The 14,297-nt window shown below is 47.4% G+C and overlaps 1 protein-coding gene across 3 annotated transcripts in view; it reads left to right on the top strand.

Annotated features, from left to right (window-relative positions):
- Positions 1–14,297, top strand: part of SNW1 (SNW domain containing 1) — a 111,636-nt gene that overhangs the window by 92,131 nt on the left and 5,208 nt on the right. For all 3 annotated transcript variants that reach the window (XM_029597669.1, XM_029597668.1, XM_029597670.1), the window contains exons 11-13: positions 9,052–9,148; positions 9,856–9,973; positions 10,194–10,357. In XM_029597669.1, coding sequence (XP_029453529.1) covers positions 9,052–9,148; positions 9,856–9,973; positions 10,194–10,357 — 379 coding nt within the window. The remainder of the gene's footprint in view (positions 1–9,051; positions 9,149–9,855; positions 9,974–10,193; positions 10,358–14,297) is intronic.

Raw genomic sequence — 14,297 nt, 5'->3', positions numbered from 1 at the left:
CTAAGAACGTGTCCAGACCTTTTTGAAACCCAGCTATGTTCACTGCTTCCTCAAGAAGTGTTTGAAATCTGGCCCTGGTCCCTTTGGGTCTGCCATATGGGAAATCCTGGGTTTTGCCTCCCCTTCAGCAGATGGAGAAAGGGAACTTTTGACCGACTCGCTCTATACCCTGAAGTGCCACCTACAGTCCGTCAATATTTCTCTGTCTCTAGAAGATGGTGGAGGTGCAAAACCTACAGTCTGAACTTAGTTTGGTGATTTAAAAAAAAAACAACAAACAAACCAGAATTAGGTAGAAATTTAATTTTAGCGTAGGTCTTTAAAAAAAAAAAAATCTCAACTAGGTGAAGAGGATTCCCTTCAGCCTCCCAGGGGGTTGCCAGGTCCTGAGGGGACCATCCCCCTCTGGTGCTTGAGGCAGCGAGGCTATAAGGGTCGAGGGCCCTATTGCCTAGACTGAGCAGCTCTGGGTGTGATACCGGGGAGCCCAGCTCACTCACCCCAGGAGGACCAGGACTCATAGAGGACTGACGGGCAAGTTTGATCGGGCTCACCCTTCCCTCGCTACTGCTGACTGCCTTTCACCGCCATTTTCACCGGGCTCTGAGGGTTTGTTACCTTTTTATTTCCCTCAGCGATGCCACAGAGAGAGGCTTGCGGCTCAGTGAGTTTCACACAATGGCCTCTGCTCCTCCTGTCTCCCCGTGGTGGGAAGGAACATCCATAGTGGCCGGGGGTGATGTGGGGAGTACCCGCAGAGCTCCTACGGGGTTTGATAGACCGTGGCCCCCTTCTCCTGATCCGTTCCCACTGAGCGCAGGAACGGAAGCCATTTTGGGCACTATCAGAGCAGCATCGCGAGCCGCAGCAGGGGAGGGGATTCTCCCGCCTTCTTTAAACCCGCAGCAAATGGCCCCCGGGGGGGGAGGAGGGCGAACCAACAGGGCATGGCTCGGGTGCAACAGAGGAGAGCCCCAAGGGGGCTTCAGACGCCTCCTCTTTGTCCTCCTTCTCCTCGGATTTTATTTTGCTGCTTCATAAGGCCTTTAAGGCCAGGAAGTCAGTGAAAAAAGCAGGCTGGAGATGAAACTTCTTTTGTGGTGCCAATTTCAAATTCGCGAAAGCGGTTCAAACCTAGGGAGAGTGCTGGGTTCTCAAAACTGAAGCGCCCCTTACGGTCCGTGGCGCCCCATACGGACACATTCTTCCTCGGAGATTTCTGACCCAGATGACCATCCAAGCCTCTGCTGGGGGTGGACGGGAATGCAGATCAGCAGCAGGATTCAGTCCGCAGCTCCCATATTGAGGGGGACAACCCGAAGGTGATCTGCCTTTTTAGAAAGGATGAGCTGGCTCCACTGATCCCTGCAATTTTGGGAGAGTTAGGCATTGAAGTGCCACCAGAGGAATCCAGATGGAGGCTATTGATCCGGTGTTGTTGGGCCTGCATGGTCTGACCACTTCCTTTCTTTTTCATTTCTCAGTCACTGACTTGCTGTTCAGTGAATGGGACACCCCTGACCTAGGGTTGAAGGTTAGTAAAGAAATGGATAAGCTATATCCTTTGCCGGAGGAAGCTTTAGACCTTCTTCGAATTCTCAAGGTGGATGCGGCGGTGTCAGCAGTCACCAAAAAGACCACTATCCCAGTCACCGGGGCAACAGCCCTCAATGACCTACAGGTTTGAAAGTTGGAGCTTCAGCTCAAGAAAATATTTGAAGTCTCAGCACTGGGAGTGCGGGCTGCCATGTGCAGCAGTTTTTCTTTGAGAGCTGGCCTTCGCTGGGTGCAACAACTGCAGGCCAACGCCTCTTTCAGAGGGGAAGCTCTCCAGGCAGGGCGCCTGGAAGCTGCTGTCGCTTATAGTGCGGATGCTCTTTATGACCTGTTGCGGACTTCGGCCAGGTCCATGGTTTCGGCTGTCTTGGCACACAGACTTCTGTGGTTAAGAAACTGGTCTGCGGATGTTTCTTCCAAAGCTCAGCTGGGCTCTCTGCCTTTCAAGGGCAAGTTGCTTTTTGGAAAGGACCTGGTGGACATGATTCAATCCCTGGGTAAGAAAGTTCGATTGCCAGAGGATCGACCCAAGTCGAGGGGCTCTTTTTCTTCTCGGTCTCGCTTCCATGGGAATCGAAGATTTTGAACTCCCTGGTCTATCAGTTCCTCCTTTAGGCAAAATTCGAGCAGACATCAGTCATAGTCCCAGTCCTTTCGAGGCTGGTGCTTTGGTAGAACCGGTAACCCGTAGTCTGCACCTGGGGTTAAGTCTCCACAATGAAGTGACGCCGGTCCATTCCTTGGTGCCGGTTGTAGGGGGCAGACTGTCTCTATTTTACTAGGAATGGGCCAAATTGACGTTGGACCAGTGGGTCTTCACCATGATAAGACAAGTTTACGCTTTAGATTTTGCACGTCGCCTTCGGGTCCAGTTTCTGGTCTCCCCATGCAATTACGAGGAGAAACGGAGAGCGGTGCGCGACACATTGCAGCACCTTCTCAAGCTCGGCATCATTACGCCAGTTCCTCCTGCGGAACAGAGAAGAGGCCGCTATTCCATTTACTTCATGGTACCCAAGAAAGAGGGTGCCTTCCGGCCCATTCTCGATTTAAAACGGGTCAACAGATGCCTTTGGGTGCCCCGCTTCTGCATGGAGACTCTGAGGTCTGTCACTGCCTCAGTGCAAAAGGAAGTTTCTAGTATCGCTGAATCTGACGGAGGCGTATTTACACATCAGCGTCTGGGCCGTCCACCAGAAGTTCCTAAGGTTTTCCATCCTGGGACGTCATCAGTTTCGAGCTCTGCCTTTCAGACATGCCACCGTGCCCAGGACCTTTACCAAGATAATGGTTGTAGTAGCAGCGCAACTCCGGAGGGAAGGATTCTTGGTGCATCCATACCTGAATGACTGGCTGATTCGAGCGAAATCAGAGTTGCTTTGCCATTCAGCGGTCCACAGAGTGCTTCAGCTATTGAGATCGCTCAGCTGGGTGGTCAACCTTTCAATTTACAATGTAAAATAAGATTACAGTGTAGTACAAATAATTACAGTGTAAAATAAGCTGTAATGTCCACCCCACCTTCCCCCCTCCCTTCCCTCATCCCCCCCACCTCTATTCCTAAATTACCTTACCAACAAGTCCCTAATCCTAAATTTATTTTATCAACAACACATTCATGTACATATGTTATTTTCTATAACCTTTTGTTATATCCTATAACCTTTTGTTCCATGTACCACTGTTATAATATGTTATAATTGTTTTTTTTTTTTGTTTGTTTTTTTGGTTACCATGTTATAATGTAAAATAGGGCGGACTACGCCCTATTCTCTTGGTTATCTGGAAACCGATGTGATATCTCGATTGAATGTCGGTATATAAAAGAAATAAATAATAATAATAATTATTATTATATCCCACTTATAATTTTATACTACTGCCTATTTACTCCACAAGTTATATTGTTATATTGTTACATATGTTACGAAGTTACAATGTAAAATAAGCCTAATTCTTATAGAATTCCTTTGTTACTCTGTAAACCGGTGTGATATGTCTAATTGAACCTCGGTATAGAAAAACAAATAAATAAATAAATAAAATAACCTTGCCAAGAGTCATCTGGTACCCTCCCAGTCCTAGGAATTCCTGGGAGCCCTCTTCGACACACTTCAGGGGAGAGTGTTCCTTACCACAGACCGCATTGTCAAGCTGCAGGGACAGATTCAAGACTTATTGTCCAAGCATCCTCCAAGAATATGGGATTACTTGCGGGTCCTAGGATCGATGACTTCCATTCTGGAGTTAGTGCCATGGGCCTTTGCAATCAGCATTGCTTTCCCGGTGGAACCCAGTCTCCGAGCAATTTCATCTGCCCCTTCTTCTTATGGATTCTGCGAGGTCCAGTCTCAGACAACTTGAGCCGTGGGGTTCCCTTGATAGTGCCCAAATGGACAGTGGTTACCACAGATGCCAGCCTCTCCAGCTGGGGAGCGATTTGTCTGGGGAAATCTGTGCAGGGACAATGGTACCGGGAAGAATCTCAGTGGTCGATCAATCGTCTGGAGACCAGAGCGGTGCGTTTAGCGTTACAAGCTTTCCTTCCACTCCTCCAGGGGAAGTCGGTCAGGGTTCTGTCTGACAATGTGACCATGGTGGCTTATATCAATTGCCAAGGAGGGACCAAAAGCCAGCCAGTGGCGGTAGAAGCTCAACAGTTGATCAGCTGGGTGGAGCAGCAGCTGGTCAGCATTGCTGCTCTCACATACAGGCCAATACAGAAAAACACGCGGGAGAGCGGGCGAGCGCAGGCCACTCTCCTGGGCGCGCAATTCAGGAGGGTGGCCTATGCAAATTAGGGCCTGTGGTAAAAGGAGGCGCTAGGGACACTAGTGCATTCCTAACGCCTCCTTTTTGACAGAAGCGGCGGCTGTCAGCAGATTTGACAGCAGACGCTCAATTTTGCCGGCATTGGTTCTCAAACCCACTGACAGCCACAGGTTCGGAAAACAGATGCCGTCATAATTGAACGTCCATCTTCCGGGCCACGGACTGATTTTTAATTTTTTTTTTACTTTTGGGGCCTCCGACGTAATATCTGTATGATATTAAGTCGGAGGGTGTACACTTCCCCGGCGCCAGCAGAAATTAACGCCTACCTTTGGGCAGGCGTTAATTTCTGAAAGTAAAATGTGCGGCTTGGCTGCACATTTTACTTTCTGTATCGCGCAGGAATAACTAATAGGTCCGTCAACATGCATTTGCATGTTGCGGGGGCTATTAGTTTCGGGGGGGGGGGGGGGGGGGGGGTGGACGCGCGTTTTCGACGCGCTATTATCCCTTACTGAATAAGGGGTAAAGCTAGTGCGTTGAAAACGCGCGTCCAAACCTGGGCTAACATATGCGTCCTGTACTGTATCGACCTGATAGTCTGCGTCGACAGCGTTCATGCAGACTTTCTCAGTCGTCACCGTCTCGCTCCCAGGGAGTGGGAATTGGCCGACGAGGCTTTTCAGTTCATATGCAATACGTGGGGCACACCCAGCATGGACCTGATGGCGACATTCAGGAATGCCAAGGCCTCGTGCTTCTTCAGTCGCCGCAGGGAGACAGGAGCGGAAGGAGTGGATGCCCTGGTTCTTCCCTGGCCGAAAAACATCCTGCTGTACGCCTTCCCACCTTGGCCTCTGATCGGCAAAGTGCTAAGGCGAATAGAGCTCCACCCGGCAGAAGTGATCCTTGTAGCTCCAGAGTGGCTGAGACGTCCATGGTTTGCAGATCTAGTCTGCAGTTTCAGGATCTCCCGGCCCTTCTGCACCAAGGACCCATCTGTTTAGAACAGGCGGATGGCTTTTGAGAGGCGGTGTTTGAAACACAAAGGTTATTCTGACACAGTTGTGGCTACACTTTTGAGATCCCATAAAACATCTACTTCCCTGGCTTATGTTCGGGTGTGGAGAGTTTTTGAATCTTGGTGTGTGGACCACCTCGTAGTTCCTACCCGGGCGTCGGTGTCAGATATTTTGTGTTTTCTACAGGCCGGACTATTCCAGGGTTTGTCGTGTAGCTCCCTAAGAGTGCAGGTAGCAGCTCTCAGTTGTTTACGCAGTAGATTTTAGGGGGTGGCGTTAGCTGCACATCCAGATGTGCCTCGTTTTCTTCGAGATGCAAAGCACTTACGTCCCCCGGTCAGACACCCTTGTCCTTCCTGGAGCCTAAACTTGGTTCTCACAGCTCTGTGTGCTGCGCCCTTTGAGCCTCTGAAAAGGACGATGCTGAAAGATCTAACGTTAAAAGTGATTTTTCTGGTAGCTATCGCATCTGCAGAGAACCCTTCTTGAGAATTTCTGAGTCTGGAGTCTCCTTACGAACGGTTCCTTCCTTTCTTCCAAAGGTTGTGTCCTCCTTTCATTTGAATCAATTGATGGAGCTCCCGTCCTTTCTAGAAGTGGACTGGTCTGATCCCCTTTCTAGGGACTGTTCGCAGGGCTTTGCTGTGCTATCTGGAAGTTACAAACAGCTTTCCTATGTCTGACCATCTTTTTGTGCTGTGGAGAGGTCCAAAATGAGGTAATTCGGCATCTAAGACTACGATAACCCGATGGCTGAAGGAGGCTATAAGTTAAGCATATTTACTGCGTGGCAGACCCCTACCGATTGGGATTCGTGCCCATTCCACCTGTTCGCAGGCAGTGTCCTGGGTGGAGTGCCAACAAGGCTCGCCTCAGGAGATTTGCAGGGCGGCTACTTGGAAGTCTTTACACACCTTCGCGAGGCATTACAGGCTGGATTTCCGGGGGATTTGGAGAAGGAGTGCTCCGAGCGGGCCTCTCTGGCTCCCAACCCAGGTAAGAAAGCTCTGGTATATCCCAGGAGTCTGGACTGATCCGGGTACGTACAGGGAAAGGAAAATTGGTTCTTACCTGCTAATGTTTGTTCCTGTAGTACCACGGATCAGTCCAGAGTCCCACTCACTTTATGCATACAGGGACGGAGAGTCCGCTCGTTCAGCATTTGTTCAATTTGGGTCTGCAGATCAGTTTTTGTTCACAGTGTTCAACGGGTTCTGTTCCCACTTGGGATTTGTGAGCCAGTTCAGGAAATGTTATTTGTATATAGTTAATTTGGTCTTGAACCATTCTGCTTTGATACTGATTAATACTGACAGAGACTGTAGGTGGTACCTCAGGGTATAGGGCAGAGTCAGTCAAAACTTCTCTGTCTCCATTTGCTGGAGGGGAGGCAAAACCGAGGAATCTGGACTGATCCGTGGTACTACAGGAACGAAAATTAGCAGGTAAGAACCAATTTTTCTTTCGATGCCTAAGTCCAGATCCTAGGTCTGGCTGAGCTGAAAATGCTGCAGAAATAGCATTGCCCAGCCCTAACTAACTAAACCTTTATCTCCTATGTTTTAATTGTTGGGGGGGTTTGTTTTTTTTTTAATCAGACTGTGGGAGATGCACCCGAACCATCTGCTGGAGACAGAGTAATACTGGCAAGCTGTGGGTGGCACCCTGGTATTTATGGCAGAGCCCGCCAAGTTTTGCTCTGTCTCCATCTGCTGTTGCAGAGGCATAACCCAGGAGTCTGGACTGATCTGGTACGTATAGGGAACGTGAGTTTAGGCTCAACATGTATGAAATAATATATGCAAGTATAGGCTTAACATGTATGAAATAACATGTGAGAGTATAGGCTCGACTTGTATGAAATAATATACGCAAGTATAGGCTCGACGTATAAAATAACATGTGAGTTTAGGCTCAACATGTATGAAATAATATACGCAAGTATAGGATGTCGTTAGTGCAGTTAGTATAGCTGTGTTTAAAAAAGGATTGGATAAGTTCTTGGAGGAGAAGTCCATTACCTGCTATTAAGTTCACTTAGAGAATAGCCACTGCCATTAGCAATGGTTACATGGAATAGACTTAGTTTTTGGGTACTTGCCAGGTTCTTATGGCCTGGATTGGCCACTGTTGGAAACAGGATGCTGGGCTTGATGGACCCTTGGTCTGACCCAGTATGGCATTTTCTTATTTTCTTATGTTCTTATGACGTATGAAATAACATGTGAGTTTAGGCTCAACATGTATGAAATAACATGAGTATAGGCTCGACATGCATGAAATATATGTGAGTATAGGCTCGACATGTATGAAATAATATATGTGAGTATAGGCTCGACATGCATGAAATAACATGAGTATAGGCTCGACATGCATGAAATAATATGAGAGTATAGGCTCGACATGCATGAAATAATATATGAGAGTATAGGCTCGACATGTATGAAATAACATATGAGTATAGGCTCGACATGCATGAAATATACGTGAGTATAGGCTCGACATGCATGAAATAACATGAGTATAGGCTCGACATGTATGAAATAATATATGAGAGTATAGGCTCGACATGCATGAAATAATATATGAGAGTATAGGCTCGACATGTATGAAATAACACATGAGAGTATAGGCTCGACATGTATGAAATAACACATGAGAGTAATGCATCTATTTGTCCTTTTTACGCATGAAACACCTTTAAAAATGTATTCCTTTAGATTAAAAGCCCTCTAGGGACAGGAAATATGTCCTGGGCGTGATTGTATCTAGCCTTGAGAAACCATTGAAAAGGATGAACTAAAATAAATAAAATAAATCCCAATTGCTGCTAGCTGTTATTGGGAAGGAGGAAGTGACACTGCTGCTTCCTGCCTGTGCTGCTGGTCACCAAGAAGCAGAAGTCCTCAGTCCCGACTGATGCAGGTGATAAAGACAGGCAGTGAATGGTAAAGAGAATTCCTGTTTCTCTGCACAGCCGTGTCCTTTGAAGGTGGGGCACAGTTGAAAAGTTACAGGATTAACCTGGTTCTTTAAAATGTGTACTTGCCTGTTTCTTGGCTCTTTTTTCCTTCTTTCGTTGAATATTCTGTTTGTCTTCAGCTAGCCAGAGCAGCCCGGACACATAGGTTATGCTCTCTAACTAGCAGATGGAGACACAGATTTGCTGACATCACTCCTTCATAGGGTCCTGTGCTGACCTCAGCCTGCCAAGTATTCTCTGAGCTTAAGCCATGTAACTAGAAATTGGAGAGTCCTAATTAGTTCTCCCAGGGTTGAACATAATAGTCCTGGGATCTAGGGGGGGTCCAGACTTTTGAACAGGGTTCTTGCAATGGTGGACAGGTCTCCCGGGCTGTGGAATTCTCCCTCCCTTATTCTTTTTTTAACCTTCCTCTCTTGTGGGTTCCCTTCTCCCCTGTTGGGTTTATTTTGGGGCCTTTCTCTTTTAACATCCCCCTCTTGTCTTCTTTCCACAACCCTATACTGTTTGTTAGATATTAGTGTGGTACTAACGCCTGTTTCTGAGCACGAGCATCATGGCAGTGTCCAGCTTTAATTTCGTGCAGGATGGTGCATGTGGCTATACTCGATGCAGTTATGGTAGATCAGGAATGAGATGGCAGTCAGGCTGGTTCTGAATGGTGTTAGTGCTGTATGGTGCTGTAGTATTAAATACTAATCCTGAGTTTCCGTGCAGAGGATGGTGAAGTGCGGGAGCGGGATGAAATCCGCCATGATCGTCGGAAAGAAAGACAGCATGACCGCAATCTCTCTCGAGCTGCCCCTGACAAGAGGTACCTGCTAAACCATTTACTAGATTAGAGCAAAGAAGATTGCTTCTTTACAGTCCAAACAACAATTTACCCACTATAGTATTGCAACGTACGTGTGCTTTCTGTGTAATTCTCATTTATATTCGGGGTCCTGTGCTTGCAGGTGCTCAGGGACCCTTGTGGGCCTTGTACAGAGCATAGGCTCCTGAGAGGAGGGCCTAAAGAGCCATAAGAGAAGGAAAAATAACTGCCCTGTCATATGGGGCCAGAGTATAACAGAGGAAAATCTGAGAGTATCTTGGGTGCGAGGCGTCCTGCATTCCTGCCACAGTCACCTTGGTCAGCTATGCAGAAATACTGCTTTCTAAAGTTTTATCAGTCTTTGTGAAGAATAGAGAACACTGAATACAATGAAAAGCATGTCCCCCCATAGCAAATTCAAATTCATTTCTAATATGCACATTTCAAAATGTGCTGGCATTACAAATTGTTAGTATGCAACCAGTGCATGATAGGTAGGGATGGGTTCTGGGGCCTGCGTACAGGAAGCTGCAGTGGAAAAGCTGTGTTGTAGGATGAAGGCTCAAATCCCTTCTCTACCCCTCCCCCTGTGACTGGCAGCGCTTGGGGATGGAGGGTAACGACTGGAAGACAGCTGGGGGGGCGGTGGGGGAGATGCTGAGGGAACATCAGTGGAGCAGTTTGTTCATGTTCACCTTTTACCTCAGGTCAAGGCTACAGCGAAACGAAGAACGAGATGTCAGTGAACTTGTTGCCCTAGGAGTGCCCAATCCCCGAACATCCAGTGAGGTCCAGTATGACCAGAGGCTCTTCAACCAGAGCAAGGTATGTGATGAAGTGAGCGTGTGCGGGTAATGGGGATGGCTCTCGCATGCCTGTGAAATCCATCTGTGAAAAGCTGCACATATTATCCTTGGACAGTGAAAGGGTTGGATCCCTTGACTCGGTGTTGGGCAGCTCACGCTGCTGGGATTCTGGTCCTGTGGAAGTCCTTCCTGCGCGAGATCACACAGCACTAGTGCCTGTAACTCTTCTCATCCCCCAGGGTATGGACAGTGGATTTGCTGGCGGAGAGGATGAGGTCTATAATGTCTATGACCAGCCATGGAAAAGTGGTAAGGAAATGGCCCAGAACATCTACAGGCCCAACAAAAATGCAGATAAAGACATGTTTGGTGACGACTTGGACACACTGATGAAGACCAGCAGGTGAGGAAAGGACGGTTACACTGGCTGCTTTAGCAAACTTGTTTTTAGATTCATTTTGAAATGGAGTTGCTCGATGTGAGCCAAAATTAGACTGAAAATACCATAATATTGCCTATAGCAGGCCCCATCCTTCTAATGTTGAAAGGTGTCATGGAGTGGGTAAGGATTATTTGTAACCGTTTGTTTCTGCACAGAGGATCCTTCATTGCAAAAATAGTTCAGTGACAGCAGAATCATCGCTTAATGCATATGTTTAAATGACCTATTCAAACTACTCAACCGATGTTGGAGTTGCTTGGGAAAGTGAGTAACAGGAGCTGTTAGAAGTACTAGCGGGACTGTAAGCACAGTAATTAGTCCAAGTCCTGCTGGATTGAGGAACTATTTATGATTACTCCAGAGCTCTGTGGTTAGGCATGAGGAGATGCTGGGTGTATGCTCATCTGCCTAAGGGTAAGGAGAGAGATCTTTCAAGTTGTTACTCTCTGCAGCGGGGATATATCCTTGGGGGGGGGTTGGGTGGATTGGTTGGCTTTTTTTTTTTTTTTTTTTTGCTGTTATCTGCAATGTTAATGTGCTCCACTGACATGAGCTAGTTAAACTCTTTACCCACATCTAGGAACAAGAGCAGGTAATTCTTTGTCAGGCATAGAAGTTCCCGTAAATACTGTGACCTATTAAAGAATAAAGGATTGTCATTGCTAGAACTGCAGGGAGTGCAGCTAGTCAGGATTGGCAGTGTATTGGGGGGGGGGGGGGGAGGGGTGACTCAGTATTGAAATAGCAGGTGCTGCAGGGTAGGTATGGGCTGCATTGAGCGAGCTGTGTGTGGGGGAGGGGGAGAGGGGGTGTTGTCAGAACTGAAAGAACAGAGTGATACTGCAGGGCAGGAATGAAATTTGACAGAAGTATGTATGTGAAAATGCATGTGCTCCACTTTTTAATTTAAACATCTTTTACCGTTTCATCCATGCAGACCAGTCCATACGGTAGGTTATACCTCCCAGCCAACAGATGGAGACAGAGACTAGTGAGCTTGCTGATGCCATCCTTTATAGGCACCCTTGCCTGTCTGTATTCTCTGCGGTAGGCAAGCCTCCTTTGCTGTGAACTGAGGCCTGAATAGATGAACAAGCATTCTTTAGGACTGCTCCTGAGGTGAAAGTCTAGTACTCCCACCCTCAGTTGAATTTAGGCCTGGGTCTAGCAGATCCACATTTTTCTCCTTCCTTTATTTGAGCAGTGCCAGAATCAGAGGACTTCCAGCTGACTGGAATGAGTTTAGAATTACCCTTGCTTTTCTCACCTTCTCCTCTCCCTCTTTTATTCTGTCTGTATTCTAACCCTCTGTCTAGTCTCTCTGCTAGGGTATACTTTCTCAGCATTCAGACAGGTTACTCCACGACCAGTGGGTTATGCACCTCTACCAGCAGATGGAGACAGAACAAAGCTGGCGTCATGGTGTATATATATATACACCATGACGCCAGCTTTGTTCTGTCTCCATCTGCTGGTAGAGGTGCATAACCCACTGGTCGTGGAGTAACCTGTCTGAATGCTGAGAAAGTATACCCTAGCAGAGAGACTAGACAGAGGGTTAGAATACAGACAGAATAAAAGAGGGAGAGGAGAAGGTGAGAAAAGCAAGGGTAATTCTAAACTCATTCCAGTCAGCTGGAAGTCCTCTGATTCTGGCACTGCTCATATATATATATATATATATATATATATATATATATATACACTCCTGCAGTGACATCAGCCTGCCAGTATTCTCCGTCTCCAGGAGATGGTGGACGTGCATCTCCCCACTGAGGATTGCTTGTTTCAAAAGAAAAGGAAAAACCGCTTCTCCTGAGGTGATACCTTATGGTCCCTCCCTCAGGTGATATCTGGTGATCCCTCCCTCAGTCGAGAGCCTTGGTCCGGTAGCCAGTTCCTGGCATAGAATCAGCTGAGAGGCTAGCAGGTGCAGGAAGCCGAGCGCGGTGGTAAAGGCATTAGCCCTTTCCCCCCACTGCCGGAAACAGACTCTGTACTCGGCTGGGGCAGACTGAGCTCAGGTAAAGAGTTTAAAAAAAGAGTAAGAAGATGAAAATTAAGTATTCCTCTCCTCGCTTCTGTTTCTGGTCGCCGATCTGACATGCGTTCCCATCTCTGTGGGGGACTTGGGGAGTCATGGTAGTTTTGGAAGGTTGGGCAGCCCTTTGGACTAGGCCCTGCTTTCAGGCGTCCCTGGAAAACCGCGTGGTAGGCCGCAATGGTGTTCGCATGCTTTTTTCTGCACAAGTCGCCCGCAAAAGCAGTGCCGGATGTCTTTTCGCACCTGCAGATCCAGGCTAAGTATCCATCTGGACCACGTGTTTGGATGTCTAAGTTTTGTGCATGCATTCAACGGAGAGTGTATATATATATCTTAAATTTTGGGTGGGTAAGGACGCACTATTGGATAGTACAATTGTTCAACGCTTGTGAGGTTGAGCGTGCTATCTCTGGATGTCCTTTTTTCCATGACGCCTTGCAATATTCGGGCATCCCAGCCAGGGGGGTTCCCTCTAATTTTTATAAGTGCTACTTGGAGGCTGAAGGTGAGTTGTCTCCAACTGATTTTTCTGAGCCCATCCAGGGGGGGAACTGTCAGAAGTTTGTTATGCGCCAAACACGCTTATGGTGCTTCTCTACGGTCACATGAACACTATACTGATTTTGTAGAAAGTATAATTTTATATTGAGCAATATAAGTATTCTTGGGAGCTGCTGGATGCCAGTTCTCTGACAAACTGAGCAACCAGTATCTCATCTGTATGTATGAACTGATCCTTCTTATATAGGTAAAATACAATACAGTACTAGGTCAGAAATTCTTAAGTTGCATGACCACCTGGAGTATCATTTACATAGGTTGTCATGTCAACAGCATGATAGAGTATCCCTAAACTACCCTGACCAGTTCTCCAAGTTGGGGCCCATTTACCATCACTCTTTAGATAATCCTTTCTCCTGTTACAATCTTGCTGTTCAGGGCAATCGTTATATCTTAGGCTGTGTTTACAGATGCCCCTGTAATGACATTCTAGTCTGAGATTCTGACCGTTGCCTTCTGCTCTTGTGACCCTATAATTAGGCATCACAAATTGTCGCCAACTTCAAATGCTGTCCAGATGTCCTTGGAATTCCTCTAGGTCAGGCTCAGTTGGGCATTTAAAGTTCACATAGCCAGAAAGGCTAAGATAGCAGAGAATTCTGGGTCAGTTGCCGTCTCCATGTTGGTCTCAAGCTCAGACACACACATCAAGTTTCACCTGGGTTTGGGGCTCCCCTATCTGGTTCATCAGCAGGGGATGGCAACTCAGTGGGCGCCAGACTGATGACCCCTGGTTTTGGTATGGACCCTTTTGCCGTCTCTTGGGTGGAATTTTTTCAGGGACTGCAGTCCTTTCCACAGACACGTTCGGCAGAGCCGGCCAAACCTGAGGTTCAGGATCACAGGCTGCGGAATCCCGCAAGGCTGGTGCTGCAGGTAAACGTCGGAAGGCGTCTTGGCCTGTTGTGGGTCACACCGATGAGGAAGGCAATCCTTACTGCCTGGAGGATAGGAAAATTCTGTTGCGCTTCTTTCATCGAGATGATTTGCCGGTGCTGATCTCTCAGACAGTGAAGATGCTGGGAGTACTGGGTACTGATCCCATTTCTGAGCCAAAGAGAAATCCTATTTTGCTTACTTTGCCTAAAGCATCATGTTTCATCCCCATTATGGATGCTATTCAAGAGCTGATTGATATTGAATGGGGCGCTCCTGAAGCTAATTTTAAAGAGGGATGAGCCTTGGAAAGTCTGTATCCCTGGATGCGGTGGCGAGAGAGCAGCTGCGTTTTCTGAAAGTGGATGCACTGGTGTGTTCCATCACCAAGTGGACAACCATTCCGGTAGAAGAAGGAGC

The sequence above is a fragment of the Rhinatrema bivittatum genome, chromosome 4 (assembly GCF_901001135.1).
Source record: "Rhinatrema bivittatum chromosome 4, aRhiBiv1.1, whole genome shotgun sequence".
Classification (NCBI taxonomy): Eukaryota; Metazoa; Chordata; class Amphibia; order Gymnophiona; family Rhinatrematidae; genus Rhinatrema; species Rhinatrema bivittatum.
The sequence above is the reverse complement of the archived record's forward strand: the minus strand, read 5'-3'. Positions and strand labels throughout refer to the sequence as shown.